This window comes from Larimichthys crocea, chromosome IX (assembly GCF_000972845.2).
Source record: "Larimichthys crocea isolate SSNF chromosome IX, L_crocea_2.0, whole genome shotgun sequence".
NCBI classification, from domain to species: domain Eukaryota; kingdom Metazoa; phylum Chordata; class Actinopteri; family Sciaenidae; genus Larimichthys; species Larimichthys crocea.
In genome coordinates, this window is record NC_040019.1 from 11,516,734 (window position 1) to 11,536,880 (window position 20,147).

The window sequence follows — 20,147 nt, forward strand, 5'->3', positions numbered from 1 at the left end:
ATGCTGATAATCCTCGTTTTGTCTCTTTTTAACATTTTTTAAAGTTTATTTTTTTGTTTACTTGATTAACTAGTACTCACATAAATCCATTGTTCTTTATAACGAACAGACCTGTTTGTGTTGTGTTACCAGGTGTCAGTATGCACAGTTCCTCTGGACCACCTTCAACCCCAGCCTCTGTTAATGGTATGTATCAACATTTCAATCTTTCATTTCCCCAAACACACACGCCATATGTCCATGCTTTGTGCATATGAAAATGTCAGTGCAGGAAAATACAGGACCGCTCTACATCACTGCTCTTTTTGTAACATTCTTAATCCTCCTCTTCAGTCTGTCGAACCATATGTTGACCGAGTACAGTTATACAAACCAAAAAAAAGTCTGTTCTCAATCAGAATGATGTATTGAAATAAGCCTGTGTCCTCTCAGTGCTCCCTGCCTCCCACTCCCACTGTCTAATATCTTCATGCTTAGCACTGAACTCATGACCTCGCCCTTTCATCCTAGCTTAACCCATCTTTTCTGGTCCATTAGCAAACAGTGCTAAAGTAGGGGCCTGTCAGCAGCACCTCCCAGGGCTGATTAATAGTTTCAGTCTAGACATACTGATCTGTGAAATTAATTTACCAAAATTAACCCAAAATGACAGTGGTGACACCATGTATCTACAGCATTTCCAGTAAATAAAACCAAATGCCATGTCTCCTTGTGCTGCACAGACTCACTTAAGAAAAAGCTCAGTGCTTTACCGTCTCCAGAGAGAGAAATCACAACTGTAAACCTGAAGAAAGATGTGAAATATGGCCTAGGTAAGAGTGTATACATGTATTTTCCTAAAATAACAACTCAATTACACACTACACTTTAGCTGTCAGAGTATTATAAATGTCATTTAAAGAGTGTGTCCCTTGATGTTTTGTGTTTGAATGTGTGTGTGTATATTTGTGTGTTTTATATGTACTTGTGTGTGTTCTCCAGGGTTCCAGGTTGTAGGAGGGGAGAACTCTGGTCGTTCGGACCTCGGCACCATCATTAGCTCCATCACTCCTGGGGGTCCTGCTGATGTCAACGGCTGCCTCAAACCTGGTAGGGTGGTGTTTTGCTTCATGCTTCCTCCTGTATGGGTGGATTATGATTCTTTTTTTGTTGTCTGCTATGATAATGGTTAGCCGTTCTCTGCCTTGCCACACCTGGTTGTCTTCCATGTGTGTAACAACTGTAATTGTGATGCAGGTGACCGGCTGATCTCAGTGAATGATGTGAAGCTACAGGGGCTCTCTCATGCCACCACGATAGACATCCTTCAAAATGCTCCTGATGATGTTAGTCTGGTGGTGTCACAGCCCAAAGAGAGGCTCTACAAAGGTAAAAGCTGGGATATGCTTGTTGTTGCTATGTGTAAAAATAGTGTTTTTTGTTTTTCTTTTGTTGTCATCGTGTATAGAGTGCATTATCTGTGTGGTGCTCTTACTTAAGATAACATATGACAGACTATTGTTCCAGTAGGATAATTGCCCTAGACATCACCGTGTCTGCAGTATAAATCAACAGCAAAACTACTGTTCATCATCAATTTCACTTGCTGGTTTAAACTAGATTTTTTCTTTTTCCTTGTTTTATCAGAATCTTCTGCAGGTTATGTTCCCTACCAACCCAAATCTGCATTGAAGGCACTTAACTCTGGCCAGAGACGAGAAATAGACTTTGATACCTCGTCAGAGGAGCAGGTGGGAACAGGAAGCCCCAGCCCTCCTCTCCACGTATCCGCTGGCACACCGTCATCCTCCTCCTCCCCAGTCCACCAGCATGCCAGCCTCAGTTCTCAGGACTCCAGGACAAGCAGTGTTGCTAAAATCAGCCAACCCCCCGCTAATGGAGTTCAGCAGTACCTAGAAAGAGCTACAGCTGGTGCCACTGTTTCATCAGTTGCCCAACATCACAGACCAGAACCTAACGTGGGATTGGAGCCTATGCCGCCGGCGCTGCCACCCAAAGTTAGGAAAGCTAAGGTGCCAGAAGTTCCCAAAGTTTCTGAGCATTCTGACTGGGGGGATTCAGACATGGATGAGGAAACTTATTCCAGTAGTCAAGAGAAACTCAAGGTCAAAAAGGTTTGTTTGTGGATTCATTAGTGTAAATAGCTTCTTTACTTTTACACATCATCCTACATAATAGGTGTCCGTTCAGGAAATCTGTGGATCAAAAGTCACAACATGTTTTTTTTTCACACTGGTGGAGCAAATATAAATCTTATATTTATATGTACGGGATAAGAATGGTTCTTCCACAAACAAGCATTACACGTTACCTTTCGGATGCTTGACAACTAACTGCCTGTTGTATGTAACGTTTGTCTATCATTGCATTTACAATGTCAATGCAACGCTGTTTGTTACCTGTACACTGCACGTCCCTCCTTGAATGTAATATCTGCTAATTTTTTCTCTTCGCACTCACAGTTCTTCAACTTCCTCGCTCTTCCTTCAGTCCTTTTTGTCTGTCTGCATGTTCCAGCTTGTGATAATTCAACTTAATACCCTGTTCTCTGTTTGCAGGATTACATCATGGAAAATTTAAATGGTAATGCCCCAGGGGTCAATAGTCTCCGTCCAGGAGAACTATTTGACGTTGAGCTGTCGAAAAAAGACAGCAGCCTGGGCATAAGTGTCACGGTACTGTTCGGCAAGGTTTTCACCATCTCTTTGTTTTGCCCCCATTCCCCTTCATCTTGTCACTGTTGTCCGTTTGGGTTTTTATGTTGCTTGGTTTGGTTTGCTTTCTTAACGCTGAATGTTGTCTCATCTGGAAGCTTGTGTGGAAATATTGTCCAACTAATACTTTTTGCATGCAGTATTTTTTTTTATACATCTTTTTTTTTTTATGCATTTATCTTTTAAATAAACCACACAGTGTCTTTAGTGCCTTCACAAGAACTAGAGTTGTTTAAACAAGACTGGTTAGTGAGCTTTCTTATAGCTTCCTACGTGTTTGCTGCTGACTCTAGAGTGACTCACTGAAGTGCCAATTAATATTGTTTCTCTCTGAAGAATTTTGAACATATTGATTAGCATGGATTCATTTTCTCCACTATAACATTCAGTAACAAAGCCGTGGACTGTGTGTCTGCAGACCAGAGCTGTGGTCAAATATTAGTGTTTGGAAGTGTTGTGTTACACTGAAATAACCATGAAATTCACGTTAACAATAAACCCATTATCAAGACCATCATAACAAAATAGGCATTGAATAGAAATTCACTTCATCTCTGATCATTTAGATTTAACCATGAGGTAACATTGTAAATAACATCACAGTGGTGGATTTTTTTCATTTTCAACAAATTCATAATTGTGATATGATAAATGCTTTGTCTAAAACATTTTTGAAAATCCAGCCAAAGCACAATTTAATATGAAGAACATTATTGGGACACAGCCATGTTGCTTATCAATAAGATGAAAAGGGAGCATTATACTCTAAAGCTATAAAGTTATTCTAAGGATGAATTATTTGAAGAATCCTTAACAATGTATTTATGTTTTGAGACATAATTTCACTTCTGTGTAACGTGATTGAGCTAAGGAAAGAAAAGTAACTGCTGGAAGACTTTGGTCTGCAGTGATTTGCTTTCAGATACTTCTCTTGTGAACTTTGGTATTTTTGTCATAATAAGTAAATATAGTTCGTAATGTATCAAAACTATTCATCTCTGAAGCCTCAGTAAAGACAGCGCATTTATCATTAAACAATTACACTGAAAATGGGAAAAAAAAGACATCCACGCCTGCCATCAACCCCCATTGAAAATACATGATGAGATTTTTTTTTTCTTCTCTGGCTGATTAGACTAAGAGGTGTGTTCATTTCCTAGGGGGGAGTCAACACAACTGTTCGACATGGAGGCATCTACGTCAAAGCTGTCCTTCCTAAAGGAGCTGCAGAGCTCGATGGAAGGATAAAGAAAGGTAACGGCCTAAACAGTGATGTTACAAATAATGACAGGAAACAGAAAGATTTTTATTCTAACTAAATCAGACAAACAAAACTGTATTTTTCTGTATTTGTATTGTTCCTAAACACTTTGTTTGTCCTATGCACAGGAGATCGCGTGGTTGCCGTCAATGGAAAAAGTCTGGAGGGAGCCACTCATCAGCAGGCAGTCGAGGCTCTAAGAGACACTGGGCAGGTGAGGGATGACATTTACCACGGGCACCCCGCCGACAAGCTGTTTGGTTGCTACCCAGCTGGTCGCTAACACTAAGTAAATCAATTTGCTCTCTCAGACAGTGCGCTTGCTGCTGGAGAAGGGTCATCTGCCTGCAGACAGTGTCCATGCTCCCCTCACTCCTCAGGGCACTCCACCATGTGCTGACAGTGACCAAGACCAGCCCAGGAACAAAGAGCAGCCAGCCGAGGTCAAAGAAAAACCAGAGTACAGCTTTATTAAACCAGGTGAGGTGACAACATTCAACAACAACATGCAACATTCAACACGCTCTGTCCTGAGACACAGGGTGTTGAATAGATTGTAAAGCCCCCCTGAGGCAAATTGTAATTTTGGGTTATATAAATAAAACTTGACTTAACTTGACCTCTCAAATGCTGACAGTCTACAGTGATGATTTAAGCAGGAAATACTGATAATTTAGGTGATCTATTCATTAAGAGTGTTACACTAAGACACCTTGTTCTCTCTAAGCAAAGTAACTTGCTGTTGGTAATCGCATTTGAAAGAAAACGAGCATGTGTGCACAACCCATTAGCTGCGCACCGCTGCCTATTTAGAGCTCAATAGCTGGTTTGAATAAGATAAAGCAACAACAACTATAATTAACTGAACTACAGTCCATTTTATTTTGTGCCTGGTGTACATGTGGTATACTTTGTCTATTTCTGAATTTGTATTTTAGTGTCAACAGTCACAGACAGCATTTCCTTGCTGAGAAGTGGGAGTTAGGTACTTATAAGACGGTAATTTTGGAAGATACCCTCTTAATTTGTCATAACTCAGACAGCTGCAGCCTCACATTGACTTTAGCAGAACCATTTTAACCCAGGATAAGGACCAGTGGAGACATGGTGTATAAATATAGGCATCTATAATGCAATAATACACACTATGAGCAAGTGTGGATTATTGTGTGTTTTTGAGGGAAATACATGTGCTTTTGAGTTTCCCATATTCTGACATCAAAATCTATCTTGAGCTCAAACAGGTGCTGCTCTGCCCCCTATGGAAGCCTTCCTGAATAGTTATGTTGTACTATCTGTAATAGTCAATCCTCCATGGACGTGTATTTCATCTCAGATTACGTTACCACCATACAGGGTCAGCATTATATCTGTTGGCCGAGAGGCAGGGTACACCTGGACATCACATTTAGCAAATAAAGAGCGTCCAGTTCACTACATGCATGTCTTTGTCCTCCCCAGATAACGTGTTTGACGTGCGCCTGCTGAAGAACACATCAGGGCTGGGCTTCAGTTTTAGTCGAGAGGAAAACATCCCAGACGAACCCCATGGCTCCAGCATGGTGAGGGTTAAAAAGCTGTTTCCCGGCCAACCTGCTGCTGAGAGCGGTCGCATCAACGTGGGCGACGTCATCATGCGGGTCAATCAAACCTCTTTGAAAGGACTCTCACAACATGTAAGTAGAGTATCTCTCCCTGCTGGGGTCACGCCTGGAAATCAAGCTGGAAGATGGTAAAGTTTAAAAGCATAATTTATTTTGACTTGTGTGTCTATTTATTTACACAGGAGGTGATTTCAGCTTTGCGAGGAACAGGACAGGAGGTAACCTTGCTTCTCTGTAGACCTGAGCATGGGGTTCTTCCTGAAATGGATGCTTCAGCTTTGGTGAGTCACTTAATAGTTGCTCTTTTGCCCCTTTCCCTACACTTAGTACTTAGAACTTAATTTAAATATATGTCTTCCCAGACACCGATGTCATCACCCCGAAAAGAACCCGTGACCCAGGCAGAGTCCAGCCTGAGCTACAGCAGGACAACCTCACCTCCGGGTACACAAAGCAAAAGGAGTCAGGGTGCCGTGGAGGAGGCCCTGGAGAGGCTGCTGCTCAAAACCCCCGGCCGACACAACAGCTACAGTGACAGCACTGATGGAGATGAAGAGGTGGAAGAAGCCTTCAGCCCGAGCGCTGCGGAGCACAGCAGGCAAACATGGGATCGGAGTGTCTACCACACCCCCAGCAGCAACCTGGCACTGGGTCGCTACGATGGCACCGGTCAGCTGGACAACACCACCCACTCAGCCTTCTACTCCCCAAACCTGTCAATGACAAGATCTGACCTCAGCAAGAGGTACCTGATCAGTGTTAAAATAATGGTCATAAAACTGCATTAATTCTAATCTTTGATATCTCATATTGTCTTTGTTGTTGTTTGGACAGGTGTCCTTCATCCCCAGTGACGGCTGATCTGGAGTCATCCCCTCTGCCTATGGTGTCCTCCCCCACTGCTCCAAGCCCTGATCCACTGCCTCCTCCACTGCCTCTGCCGTTAAACCTCACCTTGTCGGGCAATGGACAGGACATGGAGGAATTTGTCCCGGTAAGGACTGAGGGAAGAGAGTTCTAAAGATAAAAAGTTCCCAAGTCTAAATCATAACTGTGATGCATCTCTGCTGTTAGGAAGTCGAGCTAAAGGTCTCCTTGGTGAAGTCAGAAAAGGGCAGCCTGGGCTTCACCCTCACCAAAGGTAATGATCACGGATGCTACATCCATGACATCGTCCAGGATCCAGCCAAAGGAGATGGAAGGCTCAGGCCTGGAGACCGAATGATTATGGTACATATTCATCCCTAATCCCTTACTCTACAGTACGTTTCAGCCTACACTGTTGGTGCATTAGTACTGCTTCTCAACGATTTTGATAAATAGGTTTTTTTCTCTTTCTTACCATGAGTTGGATAACAAGATCAATGCTGCTCTGATGTCTGTGCATGAACTATAGAGCCAGAGCCAGAAGCTGATTAGCTTAGCTTCCATAAAGACTGGAAGCAGGGGGAAACGGCTTGTCTGTCACTGTCTGTCTGTTTTTACTCTGGACAGAGCCAGGCTAACTGTTCACCCCTGCTTCCAGTCTTTATGCTAAGCTAAGCTAATCATCTGCATATAGTGATCTCCTCGTCTAACTCGCCACAACAAAGTTTTCGAAATTGCCAAACTATTCATTTTAAATCCATTTATTTTATTTTCTGTCTCTAGGTGAACAACACAGATGTGAGTAACATGGGCCATACCGAGGTGGTTAATCTTGTGCGTGCTGCCCCCCGTGTGGTTGACTTGGTTGTCGGGAGGGTCCTTGAGGCTCCCAAGCCCCCCATAGAAGCCCACCTGCTGCCTGACATTTGTTTTAAGGGCAGTCAAGAACCACTGGGTAAGAAACAGCTCTCATTAACAAAACCGAACATCCCTGGCACATCTGTATGTGCTGTGTTCAGAGGTCCTGCAGGCTCAAGGCAGAAATAAGTCATTCAAGTCTGTTGTTTTGCTCTTTGTTGTCTCACCAGGTTTGGTACTGGACGGCGGTGGTGACAGTGTATATGGTGTCTTATTTGTGAAAGACATCCTGCCAGATTCAATGGCCTTTTCGGAGGGCAGTCTGAAGCCACTTGATCTAATCCACTACATCAATGGTGCTCCCACCCAGGACCTGACCCTCAGTGAAAGCACCAGACTGTTGGAGTTCTCCCTCCATGACCTCACTCTCAAGGCCACTAGGTAGACTAACAAAGAATGTCTGTTTCGAGTTGGTGTTGCTCTTTTATCTACAAAGGGTTATTTTTAGCTCGAGATACTTCACGTGGCATCATTTCAGTAACTTTATTTTCTCCCAGGGATGGAAAACCTGTGTCTCCTGGGCAGAAAAGTGTCTCTTTTCTTAACAACAACATTAGTCCCAAGGTTTCATCCAGCATGAATGGTATGTTGTACATCTTAAAGGTGTCACCTGTAAAATCTTTTTACGATTTCTATTATTTTGTATATAATTGCATTTTTAAAAACAATTGCTTTCTCTCTTGTTTAAGGGTTTCTTAAAGGAGAAGATCCAACAGATACAGAGTGTCTTGCAGCACTTTGTCCTTTAGAGGTAATATTTTCTTTATTTTCTATATTCCATAGATGAGTGAAACTTCTTATGTTGCTTTTATTATCTTTCAAGAAAAATGTTCATGCGTTAATGGAAAAATGGTTACAGTGATGACCAAGATGAATACATTTTGTACAAATATTCTTACAATAACATTTTCACTGCTACAATCAAAAGCTTGACTGTTGCTGTGAAGCTGAAGTCTGATTACATTCGTTAAAGTTAATAGCTACTGTTCCAGAAAACAGTTTAGTCCGTGTGATTAAATTTTCAATCACAAATCGATGATGATGAAATGTTTGTATACGCAGGAAGAGATCATAAAGCTGGATCTGGAGAAGCCGCACTCAGGAGGTCTGGGTTTCTCTGTGATTGGAGGGGAGAGGGGGATCTTTGTAAAGTCTGTCACACCTGGAGGAATAGCCGAGTCCTCAGGACAACTGCAAGTGGGAGACAGGCTGCTGAAAGTGAGTGATTTTGTTTGCTGCTCAGAGCTTAAGGTCGTATTAATAAATGTATTTGTGCCCACACTATGAACTTAAAAAATATTACAAAATGTTAATCTGCTATTACATGTGTATCCTTTGTTTTTGTGGCTCACATGTATTTGTATATTGTGATTTTTGTATTAATCTAACTTTAATACACAGTCCTTTCTCAAGTATTTAAATTGCGTCCATCTTTTTCTTGTAGGTAAATGAAGAACTAATGACAGGTGTATCCCACACTAAAGCTGTCACCACCATCCGTAAAGCTAAAGGCCTGGTACATCTTGTAGTGTCCAGACCACCAGACCAGAACCCAAACACGTACCTGGCCTATCTGCCCATCAACTCTGACAAATGCAATGGAAACACAGGTCAGTCAGCGACACACAATATGGGATTTCTCTACATTTTAATCAGGTTTTGTTTGATAGTTTCTTTTTTCTTGTTTTAATGATTTTCTCTTTAAAACAGTGACTAGTATCATTAGTTTCGTAATAACATGATTTTTTGTCTCTGCACTCTACTTCATGTCGTTTTTAGATCTGAGTGAGGACAGTGGAGCGAAGACTAAACTGAGTACTCTGCATGATGAGCTGAAATCTGGCGGTTTCCCTGAAATACCACCAATAGGTAATAAGAAACAGGCTAGAAAACATACTGAAAATCTCTTTAATTTCTTAATCAAATAATACATTTGTTACCTTCACAAACTGGACTACATCTCTCCATGTTTCACAGACTATGACGATGGTCCACTAGAACAGAAAAGAGAGACGGAGCACAGTGCAGAGCTCTCAGAGGATACGGACTGTGATGGTTCTTCTTTACCTGAAGACTCCCCTGAGGTACAAATCAAATCTAACATCAGACTTGATAAAACATGGAACCATATGAGTGTTATATCTGATTTTTTGGTTTATGTTTGTTTAATAATAGAGCTCCCGGAAAGTGGAATGGCAAGAGGAGAGTGTCGACGATCCGAGGAACGAAAAGTAAGATTTGAAATTTAAGGACGGTGAATTTTTTCACATCTCTCTTTCCACATCTCACAATTGATGTTTTTGAATAAACAGCTATCTACAAATGAGTGCTGGACAGCCAGAGGAAGATGAAATCACATGGGGAAGTGATGAGCTACCTATCGAAAACATGAACTCCAAATCGAGAGATGGTAAGTCTGACTTTGGATTTGAAATTTTACTCATTCTTTATGTCCAAATTATGTAAAAGAGTAGTTTCCAATTGGGGTTCGGGGGGCAGATTAGATCTAAATTCCAGTATGTGTTCAGCAGTCCAAGACAGTCCGCGTTTTCCTTCTTGGTGTCAGTGTTTAACTGTTTTGTTGCCTTTTCTTCCAGATGGGCCGATCATCACGGAGGATGAGCTGACCTCTTTGCCGCTCGTCAAAGTGGTCCCTGATGGCCAGTACACGGGACCAAAGCTCAACACTGTGGTCCGCATGATGAGGGGGCTTCTAGAGCAGAAGGTCCCGCTGCAGGAGTTTGAAGTGAGACTCTTCTTTTAATTTCAATGACTGTGAATTCTTTACAAATCAGTACATTCGTATGAACATCTCTTTTCTTTCCTGGCAGAATCTTCAGAATCTCCAACCTCTGGATGACTGTTTAATAGGTCAGACGAAGGAGAACAAGAAGAAGAATCGCTACAAGAATATTGTCCCCTGTAAGAAAAGTCACACATTTGTTGGCCCAATTTTTTTTATATCATAACAGAAGGAAAACTTGAAGGATTTTTATGTACGCGTCTCTTCTAGTTGACACAACTCGAGTGGTGCTGGGCAAAGACGGCGGCTACATCAATGCCAACTTCATCAAGATGTCAGTAAAAGATGAGAACTATATGTACATCGCGTGTCAGGGTCCCTTACCCACCACTCTGGGTGACTTTTGGCAAATGGTCTGGGAGCAGAAGTCTAACGTGATCGCCATGATGACCCAGGAAGTAGAGGGAGGGAAAGTGAAATGTCAACGGTACTGGCCAGACACACCAAGGACAGCAGAGATGGTGGACGACAGGTTACAGATCACGCTGATCAAAGACCAGTATCTTGACAACTTTGTCATCCGACTCATCGAGGTCAAAGATGTCCAGGTTAGTTCATTTTTTTATGATGATTTAATGATGATCTATACTGTTTATAGACACATTAACACAAGAGTCCTTCTTCCTCCCCAGACCAATGAAATACAACGTGTGACTCATCTGAACTATACGGGATGGCCCGACCACGGAACGCCCTCACAACCAGAGCAGCTGCTCACATTTATTTCCTACATGAGGCACGTTCATCGATCCGGGCCTATTATCACACACTGCAGTGCAGGCATTGGTCGATCAGGGACCCTCATCTGTATAGATGTGGTTCTGGGTCTCATCAGTAAAGATGCTGATGTAAGTTTCCGATCTTATATATTGTATTTGTTTTTTTGTTTACAATGATCACGATCTAATAAACCTTCTTTTTGTAGTTTGATATTTCAGATGTCGTAAGGAACATGAGACTTCAGAGACAGGGAATGGTCCAGACAGAGGTGAGTTTTTAGTACTAAGTAGCTTCAATCTTAATTGTTTTGATCTGACACCTTCTTTGGTTCTTGTTTTACTCACACATTTTTCTATTTTTCCTCACAGGACCAATATATTTTCTGCTATCAAGTGATCCTTTATGTTCTCAGATGCCTTCAAGCTGAAGAAAACATCTCAGGATAGTAGAAATCACATATCGTCGTCATGTAGAGGTTGGGTGACTGTTTCACAGGACAAGCGAAACAAAAATGGAGGAGAGTTGACACAGGCAGAAAGTTGCCAAATTACACTACATGTTTTTAAAATGCCTTAAAATATTCAGTTCCTTGAGAGTAAATCCTTTAAAGAAGTCTATATTTTTATGTTTGCTTTTTCAGTTCTCTCTCTTTGGCTGCTACTCCCTTTCGATGCATATATGAGAACTGCTGATTGTATTTCTTATCGTCACCTACAAGAGAACACTTGTGTTTTTTTGTTGTTTTTTTTCTTGGGTATTCTAAAATAATTATGAAAGTGATCAATGATTTCATATTTTATGTGGAACAAAATTGTACTTGTGTATTTTGAATCCTATTTTAATGCTGGAACATGCCTTGACAGAATACTATGTCAGTATTTGCTTTGTAAATCTATTATACAGTAATTGCTCACTGCCTGAGGGTAAATGATGAAATTAAAAGTGTACATATTCATCTCCTGAAAATTAAACTGGATACATTTTAAATGTTACGTAGCGGAACGTTCCATTTTTTAAAAAACAAAATCAGAAATATGTCCCTTGATTTTGTCATTTTAGTGCGTTTTGCCTTTTCATGTTTTGTTTTTTTTTAAACGACAAACTTTGTCAGCCTTCTTATTCGCATTGACGCTGTGTAAGAAGGCTGCCATCACATTCCAAACTTCATCTAAAGAAACATTAATTTAATCCAGCTTTTCAAAGCTTGCTAACTAACAAAACCACTGAAAAGTTTGAGGGAGAGAAGCTACAACGTGTGTACCACAAAAGGGTTGATGACTTGAAAATGACTTCATATACAAGTTACTAGCATAGAAGTTACTGCACAGCTTTGCAAAAATTAATCTTATAATGTTACATAATATGCTGAGGCTGTCGGGGAAGTGTTAACGTGAGCTACGTGATGATATGCATTATATTAGTGTTAACCTGTAAACCCAGTGATCAAACATCTTTGACTGTAATGTCAGAAAATCACAAAACTGGCCTCAAAAATGATTCAGTGAGTCTGTACAAAGATTGAACATTGGAGAATTCGTATTTGTTTCTGTTTTTTATTTTGCTTGGCTGTTTCATTGGAACACTTTTTTTTTTTTGCAGGTGCTCATGTTACTGTCTTTTCCCTATTTGTACTCGCATACATCTCTTAAATGAACGAACACCCCTGAACTATCAGATGAAACAATGTCAGTTTCTACAAAGACGTTCACAGAAAGCAGGAGAGGCATTGCTGCACGGATAGGTTGTCTGATACCAGTTTCGCCACCATGTGGTGACAGAATTCATTATCATATCACTGTAAATTAATTGTGGTAACATTGCCATGTGTCCAAAAATCTTTAATGATAGTTTTTTGGGCCTGACTGGCTGTTCAGTTGCCCTTTGAAACAAAATAAAGCTCATATTGCTCAATGTTGTTGGGAAGACATTTTTCTTTGCAGGCCTGATTTGAGACAGTTCACTGTCCTGGTTTTAACTAAATTAATGACTAAAAATATTTTGTAAGTTAAAAGATGAAACAGAATATCTAAAGACAAATGGTGTTATATTTGATAATATCTGACCAGTTAAAATTCATTCAGTAAATTCATGTGCACACAGCCACCACATAATAGAGAGTGCTCATGATGTCATATCATGACACAAAGGAGGGTTTGATGAAGGTTTTATAAATTATTTGACTGGAAAACTTTTCCATGCCTCACTTTTTGACAGCTGGTTTTGTTAATGAGAACTATAAAACAGTGCAGTTTAAATGATTGTTGACTTCTTGACAGCTGTAATATCAAAAACAAAACCTTTAGCCCCTTTTTCTCCATTCTTTCAAATTCTTGAACTCCATAAATTCAAACTTTTTGCTTAATGGTACGAGCAATTGTTACAAAGTTATTCTTTTTTTATAAAGCCAGGTTTCAGCAGGAGCCTCACATGAAAGGGTTTTTTGTGGGCAGGTTTTTCCTCACTCGAACCGAGGGTCTAAGGACAGAGGGTGTCACTCCCTGTACAGGTTGTAAAGCCCTCCGAGGCAAATGTACCTTGTGACTTTGGGCTATACAAATAAAATTTGATCTGATGAAAGAAAACATTGCACTGGGCAACCAAAATGCTCCCAGCATTTATTATTGTAATGCAACTAAACTGTGATTGATCTTCTCCACTGAACCTGAATGACATCTCAGTGAAAAGACACACTGTGTGCTCTATTGTGAGAGATAATGAGAAATAAACAAGAAGTGTGAATTTCAACATTTAATCACATTTTACAAGATAAATAACTTCACAATACGAGTGCTGGGTCCAATATAACATGAACTAAGAAGGTAAGTTAAAAAATAAATAAATAAAATAAAATCAATGTAGATTAGTTAAACGTGTGTAAAAGTTATTAAGTTTAAATTAATAATAACACGTCTCCTTTAAGAAAAGCAGTTTGAGACGTCGGCGGATGTGACGTCTGAGCTTTCCGCTGCTGGTTAAATGGCAGCCTGCATGTTGGCCACGCTTCCCGTGTAAAAAAAAAATCTTGCTGGATCATTTTTTCTCTCGATCGAGTCTTAAAAAAATAATTTGAAATCATGTCCGGGCGACAAAGTAACAAGCTGCCGAACAATCTGCCGCAGCTGCAGAACCTCATCAAGAGAGATCCACAGTCCTACGTGGAGGAGGTGAGTGTTGTTAGCCAGCATGGCTTCAGCTTGTTGTGTGTACGTGTAGACACAGGAGAGCTGTCAGTGTGCTGGATCAACAGTGTTGTTGTTGTTGTTGTGCCTCCAGTTTCTGCAGCAGTACCGACACTATCAGTCCAATGTGCAGATCTTCAGACTGCAGCCCGACAAGCCGAACAAGGAGCTGGCAGAGCTCGTCATGTTTCTTGCTCAGGTATTGCACCGTGTGTGTTTCTGTGTAATACTCACCTGTCATCTATGAGTTGTTTGTACTTAAGCTCTCCTTGTTCCTCCAAGGTTGGTCACTGCTACCTGCAGCACCTGTCCACCTTTCCACAAGAGCTGTCTGAGTTGTTACTGAGTCACCACACAGTCCTGGAGCCAGACCTGAGAATGGTGAGATCATCCGTCCATGTTAAATAATCATTCAGGCTTGTAAACACAGGAGTTGTTGTTGTTGTTGTTGTCTCTTAGCGCTGACGTGATTTTCCTGTTTGTTGTTTGTGTCAGACCTTCTGCAAAGCGCTCATTCTTCTCAGGAATAAAGATCTGATCGACCCCTCCGGTCTCCTGGAGCTCTTCTTCGAGCTGCTGCGATGTCACGACAAACTCCTCAGAAAGGTTGGCACACTCACACGTAGTCCGTCTATCCATCTGTTTGTTTTCTTCCGCTTATCTGGGGTTGAGTTGCGGTGGCAGCAGGTTTAGCTGGGCGTTCGACAGTAACATATTCCAGCACCTCCACCGGGATCCTGAGGCTGGTTCTGTGTCTAGGTCTCCTTGTAGTCATTGAAGATGAAGATATACTTTATTAACGGGGAAATTCTTTTTACATTCTATTTTTATTCACATGCATTTTAACCCAGATACACACATGCAGTACAAGGCATAAACATGCAATTTTTTTGGAGAGAGATGGTGGAGTGATGAGAAACGCCCAGCGAGCAGTTGGGGCGGATCGGTGCCTTGCTTAAGGGCACCTCAGCAGTGTCCAGCTACCAGTCCGCCTTCCATATTTGGTCCATGTGGGACTTGAACCGGCCACCCTCTGGTTCCCAAGCCAAGTCCCTATGGACTGAGCTACTGCCGCCCCATTGGATAGTGTTCAATTTGTCATTATTTCAATAGATTTTTGCATAGGAAGGATATTTTTAGTGTTTTATTGCAACTAAGAAGAGAGGGTAGTTTTGTTCACGTGTTTAATTAACTTTCTCATTTTGTTTCAGTTTTGTTCACGTGTTTAATTAACTTTCTCATTTTGTTTCCCCATCCAGAAGTACATTCACATAACGTTTGCCTTTCTCTCTCCACAGACACTGTACACACACATCGTAACAGACATCAAAAACATCAACGCCAAGCACAAAAACAACAAGGTCAACACGGTAAGTACACATACTCGCATGTGTTACGCACTCGCCGCGTTTGACTTTGTTTCACATCACTCACTCGCTGTGTTGTCCTGTTGTTGTGTGTTCCAGACGTTACAGAACTTCATGTACACCATGCTGAGGGACAGTAACCCCATCGCAGCAAAGATCTCTTTAGATGTGATGACGGAGCTTTACAAAAGGAACATCTGGTGGGTTTTACTTTGAGCTGCAACTTGTAAAGCTCTTAATTCTTAAAAATATTTCTTTGACATGATTTTTTTTTTTTATTCGTGTCACAGGAATGATGCCAAAACAGTTAATGTCATTACAACAGCATGCTTCTCCAAGGTGACAAAGGTAAGTGTTTTTCATGTTGAAAACAATGCTTTGTTTATTATTATTTATATTGTATGAGTGGCAGCCCTGCACATCCTCACCTGCCTCTCCTCCTGTCAGGTCCTTGTTGCAGGTCTGAAATTCTTTCTGGGCAAAGATGAAGATGAGAAAAATGACAGCGACTCAGAATCAGAGGCGAGTACCAAACATATAAAGTAGTTAGAGAAAAAATGATACTTTCTCTATTAGGAGTGATTTTGTTTGTATGATGCATATATGAGACGTACAAATGTGGTTTAGATTTGTTAAGAATCAGTCTTTTATTTCAGGCAGAGGGACCTACAGCCCGAGACATTAAAGTGAAATACGCCACTGGCAAGAAAACCACCAAAAACAAGAAGAAGCTGGAAAAGATGATGAAAGTCCTCAAGGTACTGCTGCTGTAACAACTACAGAGGCACGACTCATGTTGTTACGTTTGTGTTCAGATGAATTGAGTTCATTGTTTTCACTTTTTGGACAGAAACACAAGAATAAGAGGAAAGCAGAAGTCTTCAATTTCTCTGCTATTCACCTAATTCACGATCCTCAAGGTAGGCTCGCCTGTCACCTCTGCAATGACTGTGTGCTACGATTTGTAGATCTCTAAACCGTCAAATATCTCTATTTTATTATTAAGATTTCTCAGAGAAACTCCTGAAGCAGTTGGAAGACTCTAAAGAGCGCTTCGAGGTGAAGATCATGATGATGGAGCTCATATCCAGACTGGTTGGAATCCATGAGGTAAGTGATGTGCGGCTAGTTTATACACACCCTGTTAGATTACTAGAAGAAGACCAGCGAAAACTACTACAGTAGGTTATTCATAATATTAGTTGTTGCTTTTATACAGCGCAGCTTTTTAATAATAATCTTATGAAATGAGCTATGATTACCTCAAGGTATTTGAAGTGGCTATGATCAATATTTTACAGTACAATAGTTTATTTCACTACTTTTATATGAAAGGAGTCACTTGTAATTGTTTTTGTGCCCAACACCAAACAGCCGATAACCACAATTAGCAACTAGCTGGTAAAAAAAGGAGCAGCTAAAGAGACCAATATGTCCTTCAGGGGTTGGTAGAGACCAAAAACGGACCTAAAAGGAGAGTGAATATATTCTGAAAAATATGTCCACATCATGTTGTGTGTTTGTGTGTGTGCTGGAATTACACCTGTTGTCTTATTTCTACCAGATATTGATGTGGGAGCATTAATTAATGATAGCCAATGTGCAGAATGAGCATTTTTTACGGGTAGTACTAGTCAATAATATAATTCTTACTGAAAATATTAAGTATGAAAAATGTTCTGTTCTTTTTCAGCTGTTCCTCTTCAATTTTTATCCCTTCGTCCAGAGGTTTTTACAGCCCCATCAAAGAGGTAAGTAACTCATAATTAAGTCAATGAAAGTTGTCTGACCTCTGTTTAGGAGATGTTTTAATCAAACCATTGTCTTTTTAGAAGTGACAAAGATTCTCCTGTGTGCTGCCCAGGCTTCCCATCAACTCGTCCCACCGGAGGTACGTTCAGATCTGCACGTTTAAATCTGTCAGTCAACACGTGAACTTGCAGCAGTCTAACAGCTTTCATATATTTCCACCCGTGCAGGTCATCGAACCTGTAATCATGACCATCGCGAACAACTTTGTGACAGATAGAAACTCCGGGGAGGTCATGACTGTGGGGTAAGTCGCAGCCTCGTCGGCTTACTGGTTTCTGTTTTTAAAAATGTTGCCACCAAATATACAAATCCATATAGAACGTAAAGTTTTACTGCACACTATCAAAGTACATTTGTCCCTTTCGTATTCAAGTATCAATGCCATCAAGGAAGTGGCAGCCCGCTGCCCCCTCGCCATCAATGAAGACTTGCTGCAGGACCTCGCTCAGTACAAGATCCACAAAGACAAGAGTGAGTGACTGCCTGTTTTTCTTCTCTCTATTCTATGTGCCAATTAAAGGAGGCTCTCTCACACAATGACTTATTTTTGTCTGTATTTTTCCCCTTTTAGATGTGATGATGTCTGCCAGAGGACTGATCCAGCTGTTCAGGAACCTTAATCCACAGATGTTGCAAAAGAGAGACAGGGTGAGTCGATGAAACACTTCTGAAAACTAAAAAAGAGTCAAAAACAGTGAGTGTAGTTTGAATAGTATACTGCAGCAGAAAAAAAGACACATCTTATGATATATAATGAGTAATGTTGTAGGAGCATTATCCTTTTAAAATGAGTCACAGTTAGTTATCCCTCAGTTTTTTTTCTTTTATATGGGCCTGTATGCCTGAGAGTTTGATCTAGAATGGGGTCTTAATAATAAATTATGTTGCAGTTACAGAAGCACAAATAAACAGAAGTTAAGTTCACTATGTTCACAAATAGAGCTTTACTTTGCTATGTATGTTAGACAGTAGGTAACTGTAAATCCTGCCTCTTGTTATCCAGGGGAGACCCACGGAGGCGTCATCAGAGGCCAAGATTAAAGACTACGGAGAGCTGGAGGCTAAAGACTATATCCCTGGAGCTGAAGTCCTGGAGGTGGATGTGGAGAACAAAGAGGGAAAGGAGGATGAAGGTGAGCAGTTGTAGTATTATTGAGTAGATGCAGATTTATCTGTCAAACAGAATCCAGTTTCATACAGCGCTTGTGCATATTTTTCACATTGTACAACAGATGGCTGGGAGAGTGCTAGTATCAGTGATGATGATGAAGATGGGGAGTGGGTGGATGTTCACCACTCGTCCGATGAAGACACAGGAGAAGTGGTAAGTTTGAAACTAGACATCTCGTTAAACCACTGTTGGTTAATTACGTGTTGTTTTAACCGAAGAGTCGTGTGTGTTTTGTGTAAGGCGGAGAAGCTTCAGAGTATACCCATCGAGGAGAGAAAAGCCATAGCGGCGGCGGTCAGCGGCAGCAGACTCCTCACTCAAGATGACTTCAAGAAGATCCGTATGGCTCAGATTGCCAAGGAGGTCAACGCTGTACCGGGCAAGGGCCAGAAGAGGAAGACTGTGGACAGTGATGACGAGGGCGACAGCAGGTTAGAAAGCTTTTTCTACCTAGACCCATTCCATCGTCTGCAAAGACGAATCTGTCTTTGTGGAACACAGTAATCACTGTATGTAGATAAATATAGGTGATCATTGTAATGATGGGTTTTTGTAGCCGATGCGTCAAGGAAGAGATTCCAGGTGTCCAAGATCTGAAGTTCAAGGAACTTTAAAACAAGCTTGGATCCATCCTTACATGCGATAGGAATGAACAGAGAATATGCTTTCCTAAGATTATGCCATGACATATCTATATCCTAAAGGTCATAGGTTGCATGGTTTATAGAAAGGCTACATCCTATATTAAGATAGAAAAACATTCTAACAATCATGAGTTTTTTTTTCTTATTTAATTTTTTTCCAAATCTTTCAGAGGGGAGCTGCTGACCTTGAGGAATATTGAGAAACTGCATAAGAAACCAAAAGCAGACAAAGAAACGCGCCTGGCAACAGCAATGGTAAAACCTTACACTAACTGACAGATGATTTGAATTATTCTTAGTTATTTTGTTTGTATATTTTGTAGGTCTGTAACTAACAGTTAATTCCGTTATCTTTTAGCTTGCTAATTATTTTCTCGATTAGTCCCGTTTGGACTATAAAAATTTCTGTTTCATTTTACTATGATCCAAGACTTAAGAAATATTTACATTTATGAAGCTGTAAGCAGATCATGTCTTTCAGCGTTTTTGATTATACTATAGTTTTTAAAATTTTCTGTCCACTAGTCACTTGAGCTTTGACAATGCGTTTGATTTTTCTAGGCAGGACGGACTGACCGGAAGGAGTTTGTCAGGAAGAAGACCAAGTTGAACCCACACGCCAGCACCAGCAACAAGGAGAAGAGGAAGACAAAGAACTTCATGATGATGAGACACAGTCAGAACGTCAGAACGAAAGGCAAACGCTCCTTCAGAGAGAAACAGGTAAGTCACACCTGTCAGAACGAGCTCTGGTATTTGATCGTGGATAAATAGATTTTTCTTTGCATTTCAACTGACAGTATTGTATTCTGCTTTTCTTGTCCAGATTGCTCTACGGGACGCACTGCTGAAGAGGAAGAAGCATTACAAGTAGCCTTTTCGATCTTTGACGAATAATGTCGTTCTTTATTCGAGTTGCCTGTAAAACAGTTTATTAATGTATTATTTCCAGATAATGAATTGTATACATTTCCATAGTTCTGAAATAAACAATCTTTGATAATTGTGTGAAGGATTCTGTCTTTTCTTCTGGGTGTCATTGTTATATTTTGGTCTGTTTACACTCCCGTCCACAAAAGCTGACTGA

The 20,147-nt window shown here is 40.8% G+C and overlaps 2 protein-coding genes across 5 annotated transcripts in view; both read left to right on the plus strand.

The window, feature by feature from the left end:
- The window catches only part of ptpn13 (protein tyrosine phosphatase non-receptor type 13), a 43,154-nt gene extending 30,356 nt beyond the window's left edge, over positions 1–12,798 (plus strand). The window contains exons 21-50 of one of the 4 annotated variants that reach the window (XM_027282088.1): positions 133–186; positions 723–812; positions 982–1,089; positions 1,237–1,368; positions 1,627–2,114; positions 2,559–2,690; positions 3,875–3,968; positions 4,104–4,189; positions 4,287–4,455; positions 5,437–5,651; positions 5,762–5,860; positions 5,942–6,324; positions 6,414–6,573; positions 6,654–6,809; positions 7,230–7,401; positions 7,535–7,745; positions 7,862–7,947; positions 8,054–8,115; positions 8,427–8,582; positions 8,809–8,974; positions 9,144–9,233; positions 9,342–9,448; positions 9,540–9,595; positions 9,677–9,774; positions 9,962–10,110; positions 10,196–10,286; positions 10,378–10,715; positions 10,800–11,015; positions 11,093–11,155; positions 11,256–12,798. In XM_027282088.1, coding sequence (XP_027137889.1) covers positions 133–186; positions 723–812; positions 982–1,089; positions 1,237–1,368; positions 1,627–2,114; positions 2,559–2,690; positions 3,875–3,968; positions 4,104–4,189; positions 4,287–4,455; positions 5,437–5,651; positions 5,762–5,860; positions 5,942–6,324; positions 6,414–6,573; positions 6,654–6,809; positions 7,230–7,401; positions 7,535–7,745; positions 7,862–7,947; positions 8,054–8,115; positions 8,427–8,582; positions 8,809–8,974; positions 9,144–9,233; positions 9,342–9,448; positions 9,540–9,595; positions 9,677–9,774; positions 9,962–10,110; positions 10,196–10,286; positions 10,378–10,715; positions 10,800–11,015; positions 11,093–11,155; positions 11,256–11,333 — 4,505 coding nt within the window. In that variant the 3' untranslated portion in view covers positions 11,334–12,798. The remainder of the gene's footprint in view (positions 1–132; positions 187–722; positions 813–981; positions 1,090–1,236; positions 1,369–1,626; positions 2,115–2,558; positions 2,691–3,874; positions 3,969–4,103; positions 4,190–4,286; positions 4,456–5,436; positions 5,652–5,761; positions 5,861–5,941; positions 6,325–6,413; positions 6,574–6,653; positions 6,810–7,229; positions 7,402–7,534; positions 7,746–7,861; positions 7,948–8,053; positions 8,116–8,426; positions 8,583–8,808; positions 8,975–9,143; positions 9,234–9,341; positions 9,449–9,539; positions 9,596–9,676; positions 9,775–9,961; positions 10,111–10,195; positions 10,287–10,377; positions 10,716–10,799; positions 11,016–11,092; positions 11,156–11,255) is intronic. The other 3 variants (XM_027282089.1, XM_027282090.1, XM_027282091.1) reach the window with 3 other exon arrangements.
- A 1,046-nt stretch (positions 12,799–13,844) lies between these two features.
- sdad1 (SDA1 domain containing 1) lies at positions 13,845–20,068 on the plus strand. Its single transcript, XM_019253651.2, has 22 exons — positions 13,845–14,051; positions 14,161–14,265; positions 14,349–14,447; positions 14,562–14,672; positions 15,365–15,436; positions 15,533–15,633; positions 15,724–15,781; positions 15,881–15,955; positions 16,090–16,191; positions 16,284–16,353; positions 16,440–16,543; positions 17,127–17,184; positions 17,266–17,324; positions 17,413–17,489; positions 17,619–17,716; positions 17,817–17,893; positions 18,249–18,378; positions 18,478–18,569; positions 18,657–18,847; positions 19,231–19,315; positions 19,622–19,783; positions 19,887–20,068. The coding sequence occupies exons 1-22, from the start codon at positions 13,962–13,964 to the stop codon at positions 19,932–19,934; spliced, it is 2,064 nt and encodes a 687-aa protein (XP_019109196.1). The 5' UTR covers positions 13,845–13,961; the 3' UTR covers positions 19,935–20,068.
- The last annotated feature ends 79 nt before the right edge of the window (positions 20,069–20,147 follow it).

Coding starts and splice junctions, on each gene's coding strand:
- sdad1 (XM_019253651.2), top strand. CDS start 13,962: ATGTCCGGGCGACAAAGTAACAAGCTGCCGAACAATCTGCCGCAGCTG. Junction 17,717..17,816: donor CAAGATCCACAAAGACAAGA/GTGAGTGACTGC, acceptor TTCCCCTTTTAG/ATGTGATGATGTCTGCCAGA. Junction 18,848..19,230: donor GATGACGAGGGCGACAGCAG/GTTAGAAAGCTT, acceptor CAAATCTTTCAG/AGGGGAGCTGCTGACCTTGA.